This window comes from Schistocerca piceifrons, chromosome 7 (genome assembly GCF_021461385.2).
Source record: "Schistocerca piceifrons isolate TAMUIC-IGC-003096 chromosome 7, iqSchPice1.1, whole genome shotgun sequence".
In the NCBI taxonomy this organism is placed as follows: domain Eukaryota; kingdom Metazoa; phylum Arthropoda; class Insecta; order Orthoptera; family Acrididae; genus Schistocerca; species Schistocerca piceifrons.
The window spans coordinates 329,290,588-329,309,398 of NC_060144.1; the positions used below are offsets into that span (position 1 = coordinate 329,290,588).

Here is an 18,811-nt window from a genome sequence, read left to right on the forward strand (position 1 = left end):
CATCACGGCTCAAGAAGGTAAGTGATGTTACTACCGTGACCACAAAATCGGGTCAAATTTGCAAAGAACTTGGCAGTATGGGCGCACTTGGCAGTACGACATTGCCTGCCTTTGGTCAGGATGCATGCACTGATTCGGATGGGGACAGTGTCATAAACTTGTTGTATCCTCTCCCAATGCAAGATGGTCTGTAACTGTTGTGACTGGTCCTTGACAACCTGGACACTGGCACTGGGATGGAGTTGACGTCAGAGCTGTTCCCATACATGTTCTATCGGGGATAAATCTTGGCTACCTTGCTGGCCGGGAGTACCTCAACATTATGCAGACCGTTAGTATACACACATGCCATGAGTGGATGAGCAGTGTCCTATTAAAAGATGGATGAGGATGGTTCCATTGAAAGATAGCGCCACGACACTGTCGCATGACAGATAACACACAAGGAAGCAGGACACAGTCCGTGACGTACCGTTGTGCCGCCTGGATTCTCTCAACCACCACCAGCCATAACCTGAAGTCACATGCGATGGGCTCCCCACACCATGAGGCCAGTAGTAACGCTGCTGTGACTCTCCAAAACATTGGAAGAACGAGATCTTTCCCCAGGTCGCCACCATGCTCGCTGATGATGGTCATCCATGGTTGTGCAGAAGCGCGATTCATTGCTGAACGCAATGCGACATCCTGTATCAGCAGTCCATGCTTCCCGGTCACGGCACCATTGCGAACGCAGCCATGTGTGTTGTGAAGTTAAAGGCAACATATGCGTAGGACGATAATTCTCTAGTCTGGTTGCTGCTAGTCTCGATTGAATGGTGCAAGATGACGCAAATGTCTCGGATGGCAGCTGCGGATGTGAACGGGTTATGATGCAATTGGTGCACTATATGGCGATCCTCTTATTGAATGTTGGTATTCAGATCGATTGGCTCGGTTTTGGTCTGGGAAACAACATGCATCGCTTATGATAAACAATTTGGTTTTGCGTGCAACCGTTTAATCGATATTTGAAACAGACAATATGGACTTTTTAAGTATGTCATATCACGAATAATGTTGTGTAATATAGATAGGAGTAATAGTGGGTAAGGTCGTGAAAACTTTGTATTTGCTGTTCACTTCAACAGGAAACTCGGATACCTTGAACAGGTATCAATTAATGGCAGCCCATTATTATTAACAGCCAACGCCATTGCCGCAAAGGTAATACCGGTTCCCGTCGAATCACCGAAGTTAAGCACTGTCGGGCTTGGGTAGCACTGGGATGTGTGGCCGTCCGGGTCTGGCGAGTGCCGTTGATAAACGGAGTGCACTCAGCCCTTGTGAGGCCAATTGAGGAACTACTTGACTGAGAAGTAGCGGCGCCGGTCACGAAAATTAACAAAGGCAGGGAGAGCGGTGTGCTGACCACATGTCCCTCCATATCCGCATCTACTGACGTCTACCGGCTGTGGACGACATAGGAGTCGTTTGGTACCATTGGGCCTTCCGAGGCCTGTTCGGACCGAGTTTTATTCTTCAAGACGACTGCGCCACAATCCACTATACTCTGAGCACTATGGGACTTAACATCTGAGGTCATCAGTCCCCTAGAACTTAGAAATACTTAAACCTAACTAACCTAAGGACATCACACACATCCATGCCCGAGGCAGGATTCGAACCTGCGACCGTAGCGGTCGCGCGGTTCCAGACTGTAACGCCTAGAACCGCTCGGCCACTCCGGCCGGCAAGAGACCTGACAGGTGGCAGCGATGTTGCCAGATTTCAACTGTGATGTGCAAACAATTGCCGATGAAAACATAGTCTTTTGTAAAGCCGAGACACCACTGAGACGTCTTCGAGACGTAAACAAGATCACGTGGCAGACGCGCGAAACAGCCATGCCAAGTCCACTTTGACTATCAGGGCTTTTCTTTCACTGTTCGGTCTGTAGTCAATATTGTCCAAAACATCCACGTAAAGTTGTTTTCAGCCAATAAGCGTAACATCTGCAAGGAAAAAGAAGTTAAATACGAAAGGGTACGTATTTCGACGATACCAATCGGCACTGGCTCATTGAACAGTACACGGAAGATGCACGTTGCAACACCAACTTCCTCTGTGACATATCTGAAAGAGAAGTTGTGGAGTGGGGCCGATACAGGCTATGGATTACGTGGTACAGGGCAGTTTGGAAATGCCGTGAAGTAAAAAATAAGTAACCGCGCAATGCCGGGTGAAAAGTAAGCAAGCTACTTCATCATCAGTATCTCTCGCGAAAGTTGTTACAGCTGTACCTTTGTCCAGGATTTGCCAGCAAATAACGATGGAAAATATCGCGCGTGCACGACATTAAATATTCCGAATCAAGACCTCGCGCGGCGGCTGCAAACAAATGCGGTATAGAGATTACGGTAGAGCACGAGGGCACCAGCTGGAACATTTTTTCGGCCACTCAGACAGGTCGTAAACATGGCCGAGCAGCGAATGTCTGGCGGCCGAGCGAGCGTTAAACTGCGTTTCACGGGGCGCCGGCTGCTCGCCGCGCGTCCGTATTAGCATTAACTGTTTTCCGCATGTTTCCCGGTCGCTCGCTCCCTCGTCCTCCACCCGATTGCCGCATAAAAGCCCGCGCCCGCTAAGCTGCGCGCGTTTTTAAATATGGCCAGCGCGCTCTGCTTAAAAATTAACCAGATTAGCGGCCGTGGCTGCACACCGAGCATCTGATTAGCGGCGCAAATTTCCCGGGGATTCTCTGCTGCTGGAAGCGCGCCATTCCAGTTGGATTCTCTTCGTTCTCTGTTATCAAGATTATCTCTCAGGAGCAATCCTGGAATCTACCTTTTCTTAAACCCAAGCTAGTTAAGTGTACTAAATATCGTAAAATGTAAGTAATAATAAAACACGTAAATCAAGCTGGAATCTCGGAATAAGCTAAAATAAACTAGTGGACAGAACTTAAATGCTGACTGAGGTAAGACTGATCCCTACTTAAAAAAGGAAGAATAAGAGCAAGAGTCAGAAGCTCTAATAATGGCTGCACGTGATCAGGTCTTGAGAAAAAAGAACTGAAAAAATTATAACGAAAATAACTGAAGACAACAGACATCCCCTTTGTGTAGTCAACTTAAAGCACGAGAGACATACTCGTAATGTCACGCTGTCCTATCTTGGTGGATAATAAATAGCTCAAGAGCCACAATAACGTGTGATGACATTTACTAGCAAAGATGAAGAGCTCTAGGAGTACCACGTCTCGCCAAGAAATAGTACGACCAAACCCCTAAAGCGCTCTCAACAGCAGGATTTAACACTCAAAAAAAGTTCAAATGTGTGTGAAATCCTATGGGACTAAACTGCTAAGGTCATCAGTCCCCAAGCATACACACTATTTAACCTAAATTATCTTAAGGAGATACACACACACACCCATGCCAAGGGAGAACTCGAACCTCCGCCGGGACCAGCCGCACAGTCCATGACAGCAGCGCCTTAACACGTTTTTTTTCCCTCCTCATTTTGTTAGTTGTTGATTGTTGTGTTTAGTCGTTGCGGACGTCACATGACATCCCTTCAAGTTCGTTTGTTGATCCTTCCACTCAGTTTTTTTTTTTTTTCACAGAGGCCAACCGGCTAATCCCGCGCGGCTTTTAACACTATCCTATACGATCAACAATACATAGCAGCCAAACGGTTACAGCTATGAAGTCTGACATTGCTGTTGTTGCCAGATAAAACATTGCGCGTCTTGATTTTCTTTCCTTTTCTTTTTGTTTATTTGGCATCTGAACAGGACTCACTGAGCCCCATAATACATGTAAGGCGTAACACACTGTACTTAATACGCATTTAATTGATGCATCAGTCCTGTGTGATGCAAACTTCAATGGTAAGGCAGCTCAAAAGAAATTTTAACATTTGCGTCCGAGCATCCATGTAAGTCGAATGTGGAATGTAAATCTCACTCATCAATGGTACACTGCGACCAATATCACATAAACTGGCGATCCCGCTGTATAGAATCATAGCACGTAGTAAATCAGTGAAATAAAAGATACAACACTGTTCGGGAACTCCCAAATCTTTCGTGAAGTAACAGCACTTCAGTAAGTCCTGATGAAGCTAGAAGTACGATATCCAGTAACGTAATTTCTACTGCTGCTGCTGCTGCTACTACTACTACTACTACTAATAATAATAATAATAATAATAATAATAATAATAATAATACTATATGACGCTACAGAACACGCTAAAATGTCTACACAATGTATTTATAAATTAATGTTTACATCTGACTAGCACGCGGTAGCACACACTTTCACTACAGGCACGTCTTTCAGATAGCAAAAATGCATGGAATGAGTTGGTCTCCACTACACGTCTTATTATCTATCCCTCCGCAACAGAGCACGTAAGCGTCTTTAAAATTAATCATACTTCTTCGAATTGTTGCCGTATCTCCTTTATCCCCTTCGAATGAAGTTAAGCCTCGACAATTCACCACGAGGAAAATCAATTCTTGTGACCTTCTACGTTGTGTTTTTAAGAAGGTAAGCGATCGGAGGTAGAAGCTTATTCCTGCTTTCTTCCCACACCTTGATCACATCGAAAACGTCTGTTACACTTGAGAACGACCCAAGGTTTTTGTGAGAATGCCAGTGCAGCTGGTGGATTCTAGAAAGTACTATTTAGAACTGAGGAAACATATAACAGCATCTAAAGATGCGTTAAACCGCATACACTAAAATGAAACTATCACTACCTTTTGTAAAAAACCTGGTGCCAAAAGACGTCAATTCTTTATGGCGTGGAGGGCAAGAAAGAGAATCCTCAGAGGTTAATGTATCGTCGTCGTTGAGGGCATACAGCGGGGGTACCAGCCATAAAGGCCACGGAGAAATAAGAAAACCGACCGTGGATTCAATTACGGAACCAAACCAGTATGACTATGACTCAGGCGAATCAAAAGAATCCTAAATCAGGATCGTTGAACAAGGATTTGAGCACAGCTCCACCGGGATGCTGGTTCGCTATTTTAATCAGTGCCCCGCTTTCTGTCTCTGCATCTATATTCTCTGACACTTTAAAGTTTATGGCATAGGGCAATTTTCAGTATTTCTTGACGCTCCACTCACGGTCAGAGCATGGCAAGAACGACTGCTTGTAAACCGCTATGCGAGCTGCTAATAGTATAATTTCGTCTTAAATAGCACTACGGGATAGATAGGTAGCGGTCTGGAAAATATTCTTAGTTTCCACACTGATAAACTTGTTTTCCGTGAAGTATACACACCTTTATTGGAGTGATTCTCAATTAACATTTTTTTGGGGATATTTACTATATTAAATTTTTGTTGTGTTCTACAGTTGCACTTTTTCTTCATTTATGCCTACTGGATACCTGTTTCGGTACATCCTGCTTACTTCCCAAGAAAGTAAGACTACTACGTGCCAGTGGATGGCATGAGGACCGGTATCCAGTGAGCAAAAATAAAAACTGAGACTACAGACAACAACAAACATTTTTTCTGATACATTTATAGCTGTTCCAGCCGGCAGTATATAGACAATATGTAATTTACTGCACTCTCCAGTCAGTCCAATAAACCTGTGATAATTCATGCCATATTTATTTGGGTATGTGCGACATCCCTTGTTAGTACAATACGCTTCGGCCATATACAATTCTATGCCAAACAGTTTTTTCCTAAGTGATTTCTTTCACGACAAATAGTATTTTTGCAGCTGCTGGGAATAAACCGATGCTTTTGGTGTTATATGCTGTTTGGCAAGTGGTCCACACAAGAGCGAAATTTGTCGCAGCGGCAGTGGAACTTGAAGACTCGGGCATGCCACAGCGACATACCCTCTGCAGCCGGTCGTTACCATACGTCGTCTCACAATTTTCTACAGCATTGCTGTCACAAAGAATGTGAATAACATTTGTTAGTGGAGTTGTGGCTGCCATATTTGAAAATGAAACCAGTCTCTGCTTATTCGACTCTGTTTTCTTGTTGTGTTCCTCGAATACGGGTGCCCTCTGGTTATTTGGCTGTAGTTAATTATTTGTAGATGTAAATTAATCGCATTATGTACAAGGAATTCTTGTGCACGTCCGTCAGTTCGGAAATCCACCTCTAGAAATTTATAGAGTTTGAGATACACTGACGATTAGACATGTTCAAAGGTCTTGTAGCTACGTACATAGAACTATTATTTTTTTTACATCTGTAGAGAGCCGAATTTCCAAGGAAAAAACTCATCCTCCCCCCCCCCCAAAAAAAAAATACTCTGTTGGCCATGTTATACTATGACCGGCTGTTTAAAAGTATCACATCACACATTCTTCGCTGATTCCATGATATGGAGAAAACCATTGGATCTCACAATAAATTATCATCTCCGCCCCACAAAAATATTTGCGTCCACCTCAAAAACAAACAAACAAAAAAATCATTGCGATATCCGTATATCCCATTCGCTGTCAGGTCAGTCTCAGTGAAGCACATGTGGCACCCGTGACTCCTGAAACGTGACAGCATGTGAAGCTGAACTCAGTGAGGAAAACACGGACGGCAGATACTGATGTATGCGTGCTCACCTTATATTTCAAGGTCCCAGCTATCAGCAGGGACAAAAGAGACCACGACTGTGGAGGAAAACTGCTGCGTGGACATAAGAATTAAGATTATTAACTGAAAAAGAAGACGGAAAAAGCAAGAGAGTAATTGGTATAAATGGAAATGTCGTGTGGCTAGGGCCTCTCGTCGGGTAGACCGTTCGCCTAGTGCAGGTCTTTCGATTTGCCGCCACTTCGGCGACCTGCGCGTCGATGGGGATGAAATGATGATGATGATTAGACAACACAACACCCAGTCCCTGAGCGGAGAAAATCTCCGACCCAGCCGGGAATCGAACCCGGGCCCTTAGGATTGACAGTCTGTCACGCTGACCACTCAGCTACCGGGGCGGACAGTAATTGGTATGAAAGATGCTTAGGCTTCAGATCAGAAACAGTAGCAACAAACTTAAGCGTTATCAGTTAATGTTGAATACTTTTTCAGGGATAAAAACTGCTGGTTGAACGACACAAATAATTAAAGATACCGCTATCAAAAATACGTTCATGCCACATGTTTATCTAGATTAGAGACAGTTTTACGTTTACTTCAGAATGGCTTGGAATTATTTTACTTCGATTGAGAATCTCGTTAATCACATTGTAAACGGGATACGAACTACCTTGAACGGTCAGCGCCTGCCCCGCTCAGAGGTGTACGCATTCAACTTTCAACCTGTCCATGCCTGCCTGCACGTTGCCAACGGAACAGCCCGGCAACTGCTCTCCTATCCCAGCCAAACTATGCCCAACCTAAGCAGGTTAAGGAGTCTTGTTTGCCTGCCCGTCTTCCCGCTGAGCTACGCTGCGTAGCAGTTTGTTCTGTATGATTTCATTGAAGTGTTAGGAGTAAGGCTCAGAAGTCGATAAAAAACACTTGCCCCCTTTCCCGCCCCCGAGTACCTCAACAAGAATATTAATGAAATATATATTCATTCTGGGACGCATTAGGCCAGAAAACTGAATTTCATTTGCTCTTTTCCTGTTCGGTATATTTTGGGCCTATATATTTACTTCGGTATGAACGGGTTTCTCTGGAACTTCGTCCACTTTCGACTAGCACTGGCTATTCTCAATTTGAATCATCAGCACGTCGCTTCTAATATGTGTTGTCTGTGGTAAGCAGAAGCGTCTCTGAAAGTTGAGATCCTTTGCACCTAAGTATCTGAAGATCTCTATTACACCGGAATGCCAACTAGAGCGAAGCTTTGGAACTCCAGTTTCAGTAATCTTAATGTATTCCAGTCCAATATGACTTCATTATACCAACTTTAATAATTTTAATCACTTTTCCAGGATGTGTCTAGCGGGTTCGCTGAGTTCATTCTAAGCAGCCAAAACAGTTCATTCTAAATTCCCCAAATGCATTTTAGCAAACCAAGTTCGTTATTCACATTATGTTAATAAAAAAAGATCATATCTGAATGAAGAAGCTTTTCTTTCATGCTGAAATTTCTTCGCATTACATTGCGAGCTATCAGAGTCTGGTTTCTAGCCATAGTTCTTTTCCTACGTCAACCAACGTTGGCTCTAAAGTGAGAAACCCTATATAATTCTCAATAGCCTCATGTCCTTAGAATACATTTCCACACTTGTCACCCACTAAGTCTGTCATCTTTCTAAATATTTACGTGAGGAAACTGCTGGTCAAATTTAGGAACATGTCTTAACATAGTCAACATTCCTGAATGAGGTTTCATTAACTTTTTTCAAAATTTCCATTGCGAGACATCTACCGGCTTATCTGAACGTAAACAAACGATAACTTTTCCTCTACTGGACTTGGGCTCTGTTTCGTGAATGGTATGTATCCCACAATTCTTAAATTCTCCTGAATCTTGTTTATGTCAGGGTTTTTCAATTCGCTGCTCCCATAGTTATGATGAATGAGCTGCAGGAAACCTACACTATGTAATCAGAAGTATCCGGACACCTGGCTGAAAATGTCTTACAAGTTCGTGGCGCCCTTCATCGGTAATGCTGGAATTCAGTATGGTGTTGGCCCACCCTTAGACTTGGTGACAGCTTCCACTCTCGCAGGCATACGTTCAGTCAAGCGCTGGAAGGTTTCTTGGGGAATGGCAGCCCATTCTTCAAGGAGTGCTGCACTGAGGAGAGGTATCGCTGTCGGTCGGCGAGGCCTGGCACGAAGTCGGCGTTCCAAAACATCCCAAAGGTGTTTATCGGATTCAGGTCAGGACCCTGCGCAGGCCAGTCCATTACAGGGATGTTATTGTCGTTTAACTACTCCGCCACAGGCCGTGCATTATGAACAGGTGCTCGATCGTCTTCAAAAATGCAATCGCCATCCACTAATTGCCCTTCAACAGTGGGAAGCAAGAAGTTGCTTGAAACATCAATGTAGACCTGTGCTGTGATAGTGCAACAAGGGGCGCAAGCCCCCTCCATGAAAAACACGACCACACCATAACACCACCGCCTCCGAATTTTACTGTTGGCACTACACACGCTGGCAGATGACGTTCACTTGGCATTCGCCATACCCACACCCTGTTATCGGATCGCCACATTGTGTACCGTGATTCGTCACTCCACAAAACAGGTTTCCAGTGTTCAATCTTCCAATGTTTACACTCCGTACACCAAGCGAGGAGTCAGTGAATCAACAGACGAGGGCGACCTGTACGCGTTTGTGCTGTACGCGTCTCTTCACGTTTCCACTTCACTATCACATTGGAAACAGTGGACCTAGTGATGTTTAGGAGTGTGTAAATCTCGCTTACAGACGTATGACACAAGTGACACACAGTCACTTGACCGTGTTCGAAGTCCAAGAGTTCCGCGGAGCGCCCCATTCCTCTCTCTCACGACGTCTAATGACTACTGAGATCGCTGATATGGAGCATCTGGGAGTAGGTGACAGCACAATGCACCTAATATGAGAAACTTATGTTTCGTGTGGTGTCCGGATACTTTTTATCACATAGTGTACCTTCGCAAACATATACTCAGCTAGTCACGCTGGATTGACAGCACAACCTGTTGCGACGCGCAGCAGACTGAAAGTTTCCCGTGAATCTTGTCAGACTTGCAGAAACTCAAAGTGGCCTGTTTTAACCACTGAGCTTCAGTACACATGTACTTTTTTTGCGCAGCGGCAGGTTGACCTGCTTACATAGTGGCGGCGGAGATTGGTTGTTGTTGTTGTTGTTGTGGTGGTCTTCAGTCCTGAGACTGGTTTGATGCATCTCTCCATGCTACTCTATCCTGTGCAAGCTTCTTCATCTCCCAATACCTACTGCAACCTACATCCTTCCGAATCTGCTTAGTGTATTCATCTCTTGGTCTCCCTCTACGATTTTTACCCTCCACGCTGCCCTCCAATACTAAATTGGTGATCCCTTGATGCCTCAAAACATGTCCTACCAACCGATCCCTTCCTCTGGTCAAGTTGTGCCACAAACTTCTCTTCTCCCCAATCCTATTCAATACTTCCTCATTAGTTATGTGATCTACCCATCTAATCTTCAGCATTCTTCTGTAGCACCACATTTCGAAAGATTCTATTCTCTTCTTGTCCAAACTATTTATCGTCCATCTTTCACTTCCATACATGGCTACACTCCATACAAACACTTTCAGAAAAGACTTCCTCACACTTAAATCTACACTCGACGTTAACAAATTTCTCTTCTTCAGAAACGCTTTCCTTGCCATTGCCAGTCTACATTTTATATCCTCTCTACTTCGACCATCATCAGTTATTTTGCTCCCCAAATAGCAAAACTCCTTTACTACTTTAAGTGTCTCATTTCCTAATCTAATTCCCTCAGCATCACCCGACTTAATTCGACTACATTCCATTATCCTCGTTTTGCTTTTGTTGATGTTCATCTTATATCCTCCTTTCAAGACACTGTCCATTCCCTTCAACTGCTCTTCCAAGTCCTTTGCTGTCTCTGACAGAATTACAATGTCATCGGCGAACCTCAAAGGTTTTATTTCTCCTCCATGGATTTTAACACCTACTCCGAATTTTTCTTTTGTTTCCTTTACTGCTTGGTTAATAAACAGATTGAATAACATCGGGGAGAGGCTACAACCCTGTCTTACTCCCTTCCCAACCACTGCTTCCCTTTCATGCCCCTCGATTCTTATAACTGCCATCTGGTTTCTGTACAAATTGTAAATAGCCTTTCGCTCCCTGTATTTTACCCCTGCCTTCTTCAGAATTTGAAAGAGAGTATTCCAATCAACATTGTCAAAAGCTTTCTCTAAGTCTACAAATGCCAGAAACGTAGGTTTGCCTTTCCTTAATCTTTCTTCTAAGATAAGTCGTAAGGTCAGTATTGCCTCACGTGTTCCAGTATTTCTACGGAATCCAAACCGATCTTCCCCAAGGTCGGCTTCTACTAGTTTTTCCATTCGTCTGTAAAGAATTCGTGTTAGTATTTTGCAGCTGTGGCTTATTAAACTGATTGTTCGGTAATTTTCACATCTGTCAACACCTGCTTTCTTTGGGATTGGAATTATTATATTCTTCTTGAAGTCTGAGGGTATTTCGCCTATTTCGCGGAGATTGGGGGCAGGCAAATTGGAAACAGAATTTGTACATCTCTGCCGCCACTCCCACCCCTCTCTACCCTAAACAATCCCACAGAAACAGCTCCTTTATCGTAACACTTAATTTCTATTCAATCACTTAGTCACAAACTGACAGGTGCTACATAAACGACGTAAATAAAGGAAACTGTGTTACATATTACTCACTTTTAAAATTACTTTTACCTCTCAGATTACAGATTTCATGTGTCGAACATTTTTAAACTCGTCACTGCAGACAACAAGATGAAATAAGTATGTCATAGACAAATGTAGAACTGGATATACACGGTGATCACCACCTAAGTTCGACGTCAATGTGCAATCACCACTCACAGATGGCGGCTGGCAGCACTAGCAGTGGAGAACATATAAAGAGTGTCGGCGGGAAGCGGAAAACAGTGGAGTAGTTGTATTGCGGAAGCTGAGTGATTTATCTGACGTTAACGGGCATGATCATTGGCTTTTAGGCCAAGGGAGGAAACACTTCCGAAACGGCTAAGTTTGTACACTGTTCGCATAGCGCCGTAGTTAAGTATACTGTGCAGGGCGCACTGGCGCTGTCCACTACTGGCGCCGAGGCAACCGTGGAGCACCACGGGCTACACGTGACAGGTGAACGACGGCTGCAGAGAGCTGTACAGGCGAATAATTGTGCAACTGACGTTTGCATTCACCGGGCACAATATTTCAGCAAGAGACCACGTTGCCATTCACCAGGTGCGCTGATGAAGTGACGGTGTGGCGGGGCGGGCGGGAGGGAGGGAGGGAGGGAGGGAGGGAGGAAGCGATGGATGGATGGAGAGAGAGAGAGAGAGAGAGAGAGAGAGATGGGGGGGGGGGGGGAGAGGGAGAGGGGGGGGGGAATCGGCCACGAACTTATTAAAGCGACAATCCTGCCTTTCGTGTGAAGTGATTTCGACGAGACAGCAGCGTCTGCTGAGATGCTCCCAATCAGACTTACCACCAACTAAAATCTGGGTGAACAAAGGTTACACAAGCATTCCAAGTCCCGGGACATACTGCTGGGTGATGGAACATCTTAATTACTTTTTGCAGCAGTCGTCATTTCTACATTTGTAGTGCACTAACTGACTTGGTATCAACGCTCAACTATAACAGTTGTTATATAGGGTGGGAAAATTTAAACTGGATCGGAAAATAATTACAATTAGACCGACGTAGGACTGACGCTATTTTCGGATAGTTTCGGCTTTTATTCGTTGCAGAGCCAGTTTCGCGCCATTCTGGCAGGAACTTTGTTGGAGGTTGTGTCAGAACACTTGCAGGGTTAAACTCTTGCGCAAACACGTCCGCGCCGACCGGGGTGGCCGCACGGTTCTAGGCGCTACAGTCTGGACCCGCACGACCACTATGGTCGCAGGTTAGAATCCTGCTTCGGGCATGGATGTGTGTGACGTCCTTAGGTTAGTTAGGTTTAAGTAGTTCTGAGTTCTAGGGGACTGATGACCTCAGAGGTTAAGTCCCATAGTGCTCAGAGTCATTTGAAAAACGTCCGCAAGTTTTCCACAAATTCTGCTTCACGTAACTCTCGACAACGAACACACGATGTTTTATAGTGAGCAGAACTTCGAGTTCCCTTCAACTAGTCACTAAACAAGTCAGCTCCTCTCACTCAATCAAACGTAATGACGCAGTGAAGTACTCGGGACAGAGCATGCTGGAGATTCACAGATATGTGACGACAACCGATTAGTGTTAGAAATCACGATTTCCAGCATATTCTGTGATGGACACTTATCCTGTTCTTTACGAAGAGTCTGTTGACTGCAAGGCATTTCAGGGAAGGCCGATCGGTTGCGCGGAGCCGTTCAAGGTAAACGGAGTGACGAAAAAGAGCAACGGGATAGCAGCAGGCCGCCTCGCCAGCCATTCCGGTTGTCAGTGTGTTCCAACAAGAAGCAAGTTGCTCTAGCAACTGGCTGTCAGAACTCTTGAAAATGATGATTACGAGTTGCAGGAAACACGACTCATGTGAAATCAAGCGAACCACTTCATATCACTAACGGTGTACTTACAACTACTCCACTCACACTCTTTCGTTCTCTTTCGGTAGGAAAAGCACATTACAGGTTAGCAACATTAATAACGCGCTCAAGCATATTCATAGATGGGAGAGTTCCTGTTTCTTTTACGTTCATTATTACTGAGCAACCGCTTAATTTCATTCTGATTCCTCGACCATGTAGCAACGTAAAGGAAGATTAGAGTTTAACGACCCGTGGGTGACGAGGTCTATATCCTCGTATTGAGGGAGGTTAGAGAAACCCGGATCCGAATCCAGCATTTTATAGCTGCCCCCCCCCCCCTCCTCCCTCTTATTTGTCGTCACGTCACCTTACCTGAATACGGAAGCCACGCCACGGACCATATCTTTTGACCATCAAAGTGACGAAATTCTACTCGTGCCAGACGTCAGCTGCTTAAGGCGGGATGTACAGAAGAATGAATGGAGGAGGAACTTCCAGTTTTCCCGGAACGGAAATGTGCGATGCCGTACTCATCGACATTGCAACTCTGGTGATAATGCCTCGTTCTTACAGCAGACTTCTACATTTATTTAAGGTAGGGTTGGAAAGAATTTCGATCTTTTATGTGAAATTCTGCTATGTAGTTTCCATTTAGCATGAAGTGTCACTATGTATCTTTTTCCAGAAAGTCAATTATTTGGCACTACAAGGGATAAACATGTCTCATACACAATATGAATCACAAAAAGAAAAAAATGAAAATAATTAGAAAGCCCTACATCACTGATTTTCTTTAGTCAAGCGATACATAAAACTGTGGAAGTCCCTTACACCACTAGACGGTTAATGTAGGTATATTGCATTTGAATAGTTGCTGCTTAGATCGGACGCCACCACGATGATATACTAGGTCCATATGTAATCTAGTCTGGCACTCACTCAGTGACACACTCAGGTTGGTTCTAGAGAGCACAGACTTCTGTGTCACTCGTTTAATCACAAATCTAGATGTGTTCCAGAATTTCAGTGCTTAATTCTGGTACATTAGACTCAAATATCGGGTATGCAAAGATCGCTTGTGGATTTACAAACGATCTTCACATACCTGGTATTTCAGAACAATATAACAATTCATACTGCCCCCACCAGTTGACACAATGTCAAACATATATCTTACTTTTGGTTCAATAGTGGTTATGCTGTTTCAAATAGAGGAGGCCTGCATTTTTCGCTTATTTCCTACAAGGTCCTGACGAGTGGGAACTCCGGATCATTCTTTATCTTATTGCACTCTTTGTCTGCACTGTTACGAGCAGTTTGGTCATAACCAACAAACACCATGTAAAAGACAGGAAGTTCAAGCTTGGAGTACTACAGACTTAACAGATGATTGTGGACAGAGTTCTAGCTCGAATGGACAACGATGGAGAGGAATTCGGCCCAGGTGTTGCTCTTCCCGGAATTCGCCTGAGGTAATTGAGGGAAGTAATGCCCTACTTACATCAAGACGATCTGGCACTGCTTCTATCCCCATTCCTCCCAAATACGAGTTTATTCTTATTTACAGTGGTAGCTCACTGGACCACAGCAGAAAGTGTTACCAGGAATACATGAGCAAAACAGTGAAACATGGAGAGATGTGTAACTTCACTGTGAATCTCTCCCCAAAAAACAAAGGGGCATCCAAATTCAGACTAACTGCAATATAATGAAAATAGATATCCTGTTTAGAGTTGCATCGATTTACAAGTACATGCCTCATCATATTGTTAGACTGAGTAACTTCTGATCATCACCACCACCATCGTCATCATCACATGCAACTCATTTGACGAGTGAGTGGCACGGTATATTGGCATGAGTTCGACCCAACTGTCGATTTATGTCCTACATGTACCTATCACGAGTACTGCGGTATCGTACTGAGATTGTATTGCAAACCCAAAGTTGGCAACGTGACTCGATACCACAGACATTAGCGAGGGCTCGCTGCAATCCGCAATTACATATGGGAGTCGCTCCTAAAGACCCGCCTCCCCTCTCTGCATCAGCAGCGCCCTCACACTGAGGTCAATGTAGTGTCGAGCAAGCATGCGTTCTGGCCAGTTTGAGACCTCAGCTACAGCAGTCAGTACCATGTAGGACAGTGACAGTTAAAAGTTTCTGATGACTTGTACTTTCTAAATGTATTTTGTACTGCAAGAGAAAGGTTTGTTAAACTGTGCATCAAGTGACTCTTTGCTAATCCATGACAGTGTGGCAAGAAGTGTGATGAAGTCAAGGAAATCTTTTATTCATTTACGTGATAAAGTAAACTAATATTTCATGTGTTCTAGTTTGTTGAGCCTTCTCCCAGAGCAATGCAAGAACCTACGGTTGTGGCCAGATGAAAGTAGCTTCGCCTGGTCGCCGTAAGTACCAAGTACACTACTGGCCATTAAAATTGCTACACCATAAAGAATTGCAGATGATAAACGCGTATTCATTGGACAAATATAATAGAACTGACATGTGATTACATTTTCACGCAATTTGGGTGCATAGATCCTCAGAAATCAGTACCCAGAACAACTACCTCTGGCCGTAATAACGGCCTTGATACGCCTGGCCATTGAGTCAAAACAGAGCTTGGATAGCGTGTACAGGTACAGCTGTGCCCATGCAGCTTCAACACGATACCACAGTTCATCAAGAGTAGTGACTGGCGTATTGTGACGAGTCAGTTGCTCGGCCACCATTGACCAGACGTTTTCAATTTGTGAGAGATTTGGAAAATGTGCTGCCCAGGGCAGCAGTCGAACATTTTCTGTATCCAGAAAGGCCCGTACAGGATCTGCAACATGCGGTCGTACATTATCCTGCTGAAATGTAGGGTTTCGCAGGGATCGAATGAAGGGTAGAGCCACGGTCGTAACACATCTGAAATGTAACGTCCACTGTTCAAAGTGCCGTCAATGCGAACAAGAGGTGACCGAGACATGTAACCAATGGCACCCCATACCATCACACGGTTGACACGCCAGTATAGCGATGACGAATACACGCTTCCAATGTGCGTTCACCGTGATGTCGCCAAACACAAATGCGACCGGCATGATGCTGTAAACAGAACCTGGATTCATCCGAAAAAATGACGTTTTGCTTTTCGTGCACCCAGGTTCGTCGTCGAATACACCATCGCAGGCGCTCCTGTCTGTGATGTAGCATCAAGGGTAACCGCAGCCATGGTCTCCGAGCCGATAGTCCACGCTGCTGCAAACGTCGTCGAACTGTTCGTGCAGATTGTTGTTGTCTTGCAAACGTCCACATCTGTTGACTCAGGGATCTAGACGTGGCTCCACGATCCGTTACAGCCATGTGAATAAGATGCCTGTCATCTCGACTGCTAGTGATAGTGATACGAGGCCGTAGGGATCCAGCACGGCGTTCCGTATTACCCTCCTGAACCCACCGATTCCATATTTTGCTAACAGTCATTGGATCTCGACGAACGCGAGCAGCAATGTCGCAACACGATAAACCGCAATGGCGATAGGCTACAATCCGACCTTTATCAAAGTCGGAAACTTGATGGTACGCATTTCTCCTCCTTACACGAGGCATCACAACAACGTTTCACCAGGCAACGACGGTCAACTGCTGCTTGTGTCTGAGAAATCGGTTGGAAACTTTCTTCATGTCAACACGTTGTAGGTGTCGCCACCGGCGCCAACCTTTTCTGAATATTCCGAAAAGCTAATCATTTGCATATCACAGCATCTTCTTCCTGCCGGTTAAATTTCGTGTCTTTAGCACGTCATCTTCGTGGTGTAGCAATTTTAATGGCCAGTAGTGTAGTTTAGCGAAGTGGTAAGCAACACTTTAGGGGAAAAAAGGCATAAGCATGGGCATGAAAACTACGAATAAGCGTAACCAAGCCTTGACAAGTAAACGCCTGCTCACCTGTGACCGTTCCTGCTGGCTAGGTGGAGCGGCGTGTGTGGGAACACCGCGCCTGGACACGTGTACGGCTGGATCAGCTCCGGGTGCGTCCTCACCAGCAGCTCCACAGTCTCCAGTCTGCAAATACGTATGCCATGTGAGAACACCGGATAAACGTATGACTGGGTAAGCTCCTGGTGCGACCGCCGCAACATCTCCAACACCTTCAGCCTGTAACCACACATATTAACTGTTTTGGACAAGTGTAAAGCTGTATTCTTATGTCACACCATCGTCTCCAACCTGCGAACACGTCATGCAATGTCTGAACATTTACACCACTGAATCAGACCTGGATAGGTGGGCAGCAGTAGCTCCTTTATCCAGCTTGCAAACACTTATGTCATGTGAGGGTCAGGAACCCAGTCCAGTACACAGTTGTAATATCCAAGGACGTTTCACAACAGCGCACGCCTCGTAGCAAAGTGAGATTCATTCTGGAAGCATACTCCAGAATGAGATTTTCACTCTGCAGCGGAGGTGCGCTGATACGAAACTTCCTGGCAGATTAAAACTATGCGCTGGACCAAGACTCGAACTCGGGACCTTTGCCTTTCGCGGGCAAGTGCTCTACCAGATCAGCGCATCCTCCGCTGCAGTGTGTAAATTCTCATTCTGTAAACATCCCCTAGGCTGTGGCTAAGCCATGTCTCCGCAATATCCTTCCTTTCAGGAGTGCTGCTTATGCAAGGTTCGCAGGAAAGCTTCTGTAAAGTTTAGAAAGTAGGAGACGAGGTACTGGCGGAAGTAAAGCTGCGAGGACGGGGCGGGAGTCGTTCTTGGGTATCTCAGATGGAAGAGCACTTGCCCGCCAAAGGTAAAGGTCCCGAGTTCGAGTCTCGGTGCGGCACGCAGTTTTAATCTGCCAGGAAGTTTCATACGCCGTCACTGTTTTGTCCACCTACATGGCTACATCTACTCTGGGTGGGTCCTTCGCGCCGGTCGGTGTGGCCGTGCGGTTCTAAGCGCGTCAGTTTGGAACCGCGTGACCGCTACGGTCGCAGGTTCGAATCCTGCCTCGGGCATGGATGTGTGTGATGTCCTTAGGTTAGTTAGGTTTAAGTAGTTCTACGTTCTAGGGGACTGATGACCTCAGTAGTTAAGTCCCATAGTGCTCAGAGCCATTTGAAGCATTTTTCTGGGTCCTTCGCAGTAACCCCACTTTCTTCTACAACCTGCAAAGACATACGCCATGTACTCTACTGAACGTGTATATGGTTAGATCAATTGCCGGTAAGTCGTCACCAGCCTCTAAACAAGTACGCTTTGTTCTGTACTGGACCAGTGTAAATAATCTGTATCAGCTGAGTATAGAGGTATGCTGAATTCCATTGACCGCCGTACTGAGAGTCCAGGTAGAATAACTGCTTGTCGCGCTGAGTGTCCAGATATTTTGAATTCAACTGCCTTCCATACTTAAAAGGGAAATTCCCTATCGCACCGCACCCCCCCCCCCCCCTCCTAAGATTTAGTAGTAAGATGGCCCAGTGGACAGCCCGTCGAAAACTCAACACAGATCAAGCGTGAAAACAGGAAGAAGGTGTACTGAACTGTGAAAAAAATAAAAAAAGCAAAATAGAAACAGTGAAATGATCCAAGGACAGGATGTTCAATAAAAAGCAGCCTGAAAGACAAAGGGCGTGGTGGTTAAGAGGTCATAGTGTTGGAC

At 45.0% G+C, this 18,811-nt stretch overlaps 1 protein-coding gene across 1 annotated transcript in view; it reads right to left on the minus strand.

The window, feature by feature from the left end:
- Positions 1 to 18,811, minus strand: part of LOC124805674 (ankyrin repeat and SAM domain-containing protein 1A-like) — a 586,984-nt gene that overhangs the window by 261,838 nt on the left and 306,335 nt on the right. Inside the window, exon 5 of the mRNA XM_047266244.1 lies at positions 17,104 to 17,220. Within this exon, the coding sequence (XP_047122200.1) occupies positions 17,104 to 17,220 (117 nt within the window). The remainder of the gene's footprint in view (positions 1 to 17,103; positions 17,221 to 18,811) is intronic.